The sequence below is a fragment of the Alligator sinensis genome, unplaced genomic scaffold, assembly GCF_000455745.1.
Source record: "Alligator sinensis unplaced genomic scaffold, ASM45574v1 scaffold1244_1, whole genome shotgun sequence".
Classification (NCBI taxonomy): Eukaryota; Metazoa; Chordata; order Crocodylia; family Alligatoridae; genus Alligator; species Alligator sinensis.
Window position 1 is genome coordinate 465946 of NW_005842591.1, and position 4571 is coordinate 470516.

The 4571-nt window shown below is 71.2% G+C and overlaps 1 protein-coding gene across 1 annotated transcript in view; it reads right to left on the reverse strand.

Annotated features, from left to right (window-relative positions):
• Positions 1-2303: 2303 nt before the first annotated feature.
• Positions 2304-4571, reverse strand: part of LOC112551759 (basic salivary proline-rich protein 4-like) — a 6005-nt gene continuing 3737 nt past the window's right edge. The window contains 3 exon segments of the mRNA XM_025214575.1: positions 2304-2728; positions 3978-4369; positions 4372-4571. The exon segment at positions 4372-4571 is cut by the window's right edge and continues 59 nt beyond it. Coding sequence (XP_025070360.1) covers positions 2516-2728; positions 3978-4369; positions 4372-4571 — 805 coding nt within the window. The 3' untranslated portion in view covers positions 2304-2515.

Consider the following 4571-nt stretch of genomic DNA (forward strand, 5'->3'; position numbering starts at 1 on the left):
TGCGGGGGAGAGGGGCCACGGCACTGCCGTCTCCGGCCCGCTCCGGCCGGCTGCACGCGGGGACGTGCTGACACCTAGCGGCCACCGGGCTCGCCAGGCAGGGACCACGCACACAGGACGCCCCTTCCCTTCCCTCCCCGCCGCGCCGCGCCACGCCGCACGCCCCACGCTCACCCAGAGAAAAGCCATCCTTGTGGACCAGCCACACCTTGTCCGTCTCATACCAGGCCTCCTCGGCTGCGATCTGCTCCTCCGTCTTGGCCTGCTGGTGGGAAGACATGGGTCAGGACCAGGCTGGAGGCCGGGCCGGCCCAGGCCCCACGCCCGGGAGAGCGAGCAGTGACCGGGGCTGGAGGAGCAAGGCCACGGTCCCGTGTGGGGAGACGCCCTGCACCCCGAACGCCCCGTGCAGCCTGGGACCCCGTCCCTCGTGCCTGCGTGGGGGCCTCACCCCATGGTCCTGGCCCTGCTGCCACGTCCGACTGCCCCCACCCACGGGCCTGGACACAGCACGGCCACGGGTCCCTGGTGCTCCCCCGGCACAGCTGAGCCACCCTCCAGGGCAGGAGGCAGGAGACCCCTGCACACAGGGTGTCTACACCAGGCCAGCGTACGGAGCGGGCACCAGCGTGCCCCACGTGTCCAAGTCAGCCCCACTCACACCTGGGGATGGTCGAACCCTTCCCAGACCGGACCGTGCACCGAAGAGGGGGCAAGAAAGCACAACCAGGGATGTGGCGACAACCCCCCACAACACACACACACGACGAGGAGAGGAGCACAGCATGGCAGGGACGACATGCCACACCTCATGCAATAAAACCCACACACGTGTGCAAGCTGGACCACGCTGGGGAGCCCGAGAGGGCCAGGCTGGGACAGGACAGCTCAAACACGAGGCCACACACCCCCACGTGTGCACGCACACACACACACACGCGTGCACGCCCTGCCCCGACGCCCACGGGCAGCGTTAACGAGGCCAAACCTGAGGCAGAGAGGCGGCGGAGGCCGGCCCGACCATGGCTGCTGGGGCATCGTCCGCCTGGCCCTATGGAGGCCGCCCAGGAGGAGGGAAACAAGGTGCAAAGGGTTAGTGCCCTCCCGCGCGGTGGGCGCGGACAGCAGGCGAAGCCGCCAGGAGAAGCGGATGAAGCGCGTGGGATGCGGTGCGCCGGACGCCCAGCTCTGCCGCTGCTCTCCGCCCATGGTGCCCCGCACCCGGGCAGCCCGACCCTGCAGGGGCGTCCGAGCCGCATCAACGCGCACAGACGTCCTGGCGCGCCGGATGCACGGTGGGAAGGCAGCTCAGGGCAGGGAGCCAGGAGGCGTCAGGGCTTCGGGCCCCAGCACTCGGAGGGGACACCCCGGGCAGTGCCGCCCACGGACACGCCAGCCTGCTGCGCCGGACGACCGGCCAGCCCCCAGGCTGCAGAGATGGGGGTGAGCGCAATCTGCCCCGAACGCTGCTTCGGTGCCCCGGCGTGTGCTGGATTCACCCTGACCAGGGCCCCAGCCCGGTGGGAGAGCTGGACCCCGCTGCCCCCACGCTCTGTGCAGAGCCCCTGCAAAACTCGGGGCACCCCAGCTCCACGAGGCCCCTTCTCCTGCCAGCTCTGGCTCCAGGACAAGGCACCTGGGGTCCAGGGGGCCAGAAGCAGCTGCCGCGGCCCCCGCCTGGGGCCAGAGCAGGGCCCGGTTAGCCACAGAGGGTGGCAAGCCAGTGGCCCCGCCCCCTCCCCTGCCACGGGGCACGACCCAGGGCGGCTGTGGTGGGCGAGCGCAAGCGCCACGGACATAGCGGATGGCGAGGGCGGCGAGGGAAGCCTTACACTCCAGCACGAGGCGCGTGCACAGACACCAGCCCAGAGGCCGACGGGAGCCGGCGGCGGGTCCCCCGGCGGCCGGGGGTACAGTACCTGGCTCGGTGCCGAGGCCGAGGGCGCGGGGTCCAGCTAACGGCAGCAAGGCAAGGAGGAGAGAAACGAGAAGAGAGGGTGAGATGGCGCGGAGGCTGCGGGCGCGCGTCGCGGAGCCCAGGCGCTGGCATGCAGCGAGGCCGGGGGAGCCCTGCCCCTCCCCAAGGGACGACCGTGGCTCCCGCCCCCAGCCCAGAGGCTTTAGGCACTGGCACACCCCTGCCCTGTGGACAGGGGCACCTCACAGGCCCCTGCTGGACCCCCGGAGCCAGCCCGGCGCCCCGCTCGGAGCAGGGAGGTGGCCGGCTCCCCAAGGCAGCAGGGCCGTGATGCACGGGACGCAGCGGGACGCAGTGGGAACCTGCAGCTCTCCCGCCCCTGCCTTGCTCCTGGCCGAGTCGCCCCAGCCCGCGAGCGCAAGCCGTGGGAGCCACGGTGCCAGGCACCTGCAGTGCCCCGAGCAGGACTGGGCCAGCAGCGCCGTGGCGTGGGGTGCGCGGCGCCCGCGGGGATGGGCTCTGTGGGCAAAGCAGCCTCCGAGCAGGCAGACACGGGGCAGCGGCAGCTCCAGGCCGAGATGGGGGCAAGGGCGGACCCTACCCCCGGGGCCGCAGGGAGAAGGCACAGGCAGGCGGGAGAGCCTTGCACACGTGCGCGTCATCGGGGCCGTCACGGGGAACGGGGAAGCGCACACACGTGCGAGGGGGCAGGAGCAGCGTGCAAGGAACTGAGCCAATTACAGAAGCTGTGAAGATCCTCTCCAGCCTCCGGTGCGCCTCCTCCGGCGGGCTCGGGGGCACGGCAGCAGCCTGGGGGGCAAAGCGGCATCAGTGTTGCCCCAGTGCCGGCTGCGGCATGGAGGGGGCCAGGGCACCGCGCTCCTCGGCCCGCTCAGTGCAGGAGCTGCCGGGGGGCAGCGAGCCTGCAAGTACCCCGGGCTGGGACTGGGCGGAGCCCCTGCTTCACGTTGGAGCTGCCGAAGGCAGGGGACACGGCCCAGGCCCCACCGGGGAGGAGCAGGGGTGCTGCAAGCTGGCAGCACAGCTCCCCGCCGGGCTGGGAGGGAGGCACGTGCCGTGCAGGATGGGCCCTGGGGCGCGCACGCACAAGCAGCCCCCGCGATGCGGGCACAGACCCTGCCAAATATCCGGGATATTTGGCTGCGGACACGGCTCTGGGAACACGGGCAACCAATGCTTGCTGGAGAAGCCACTGCCCCCTTTGCCGACATCCCTCCCTGCCCACGGCGCCGATACAGCCCCTTCCAAACGGAGCCGGCACGGTCCAACAGCCACAGAAATCACAGCCCCTGGGCCCGACCCCAGCTAGTCCGGGTCCGGACCCCCACCACACGCCTGGGGGGAGCTCCCCGCGGCTCTCGGCAGACACGGGGGCAGAGACTTGGGCCCATCTCCTCGCCAGGCTCAGCAAGGAGGCAGCCAACAAGGCCCCGGGTGCCCCCCACTCTGCGCCCCGCACACAGGCCAGGCCAGCAAGCCCTTCGAACACACGGGGTTGGCCACAACCTGTCGGGAGGGGGTACAGGACATGTGCTGGCATGCACAACACACGGACCCAGACGCGAGACAGGCCATCCCCTGTGCACCTGCCGCAGCTTCGGGCACCGCGGGTCCCACCTGCCAGCCCTGCACAGCCTGGGAAAGGAAGGCTGGAGGCTGATAGAGGGCCTGGGCCCATAGCCAGAGCCCCACGGCCACTAGTCCTGCAGCTCATGTTGCTCCAAGCTGCTCCCCAGACAATCCCGGAGCTTGGGGCGAGGCCGGCGGCATGTCCCGGGCACCGCTGCAGCGTGCCTCGTGCCCCCGGGCGCAAGGGAGCAGCTCACGCCAAGCTCCAAACCGAGCGGGACGGGTGCTGTGGATGGTTAGGAAAGCCATGCGCTGTCCCCCTGAGACCCACGCATGCCCAGACCCCAGCGCGCACACACACACGCACACAAAGCCGGAGTCTGGGCGCACGCGCCGAGCTCCAGGCAGGGTTAGCCACGGGCCAAGGCCCCACACCAGTGCCGCGAAGAGCAGGCGTGCTCGTGGGTACCTGGGCTTTGTCGCAGGCGCCCAGCTTCCGAGCTGCAGGATTTGGGGGCTCCGCTTTGTCCCCGGCCGGCAGCCCCTTTGGCTCCAGCTTCCTCTTGGCCCCCGGCCGCTTCTCCTCCTCGACAGGCGCCCGGGGCCCAGGCTTCTCGAGGTCTTTGCCCCCCGGGGCTGCCGCGGGCTCCACAGGCTTCTCCTCGCCCTTCCTCCTGCCCAGCTGGGGCTGAGACCGGTGCTCCTTGGTTTTGGCCCTCGACATGAGGCTCCTGAGGCCCATGGAGAGCTCGTCCTTGGGCTCCGGTTTCAGGGAGGGTGCCGGGGGCGGGGATGCCCCCCGCGGTGCTGCTTTCTCCTTGCCGGCAGGGGGAGGCGGCGCCGGGGCCGTAGCCCCCCCCGGCGCTTGGGCCTCTCGGGCTCTTCCCCGGGCAGCACTTTGCGAACCACCTTGCGGACCACCCGCACCACTTTCGCCCGGGACAGCCCCGAGCCGTCCTCAGCCTCGGGCTCGTGCTGAGCCGACGTGCCCGCCCCGGTGCCCTCCAGCCCGTTCACAGCCCGGGCAGGGGGTGCCCGGCTATCGCCGTTCAGACGGGGCTCT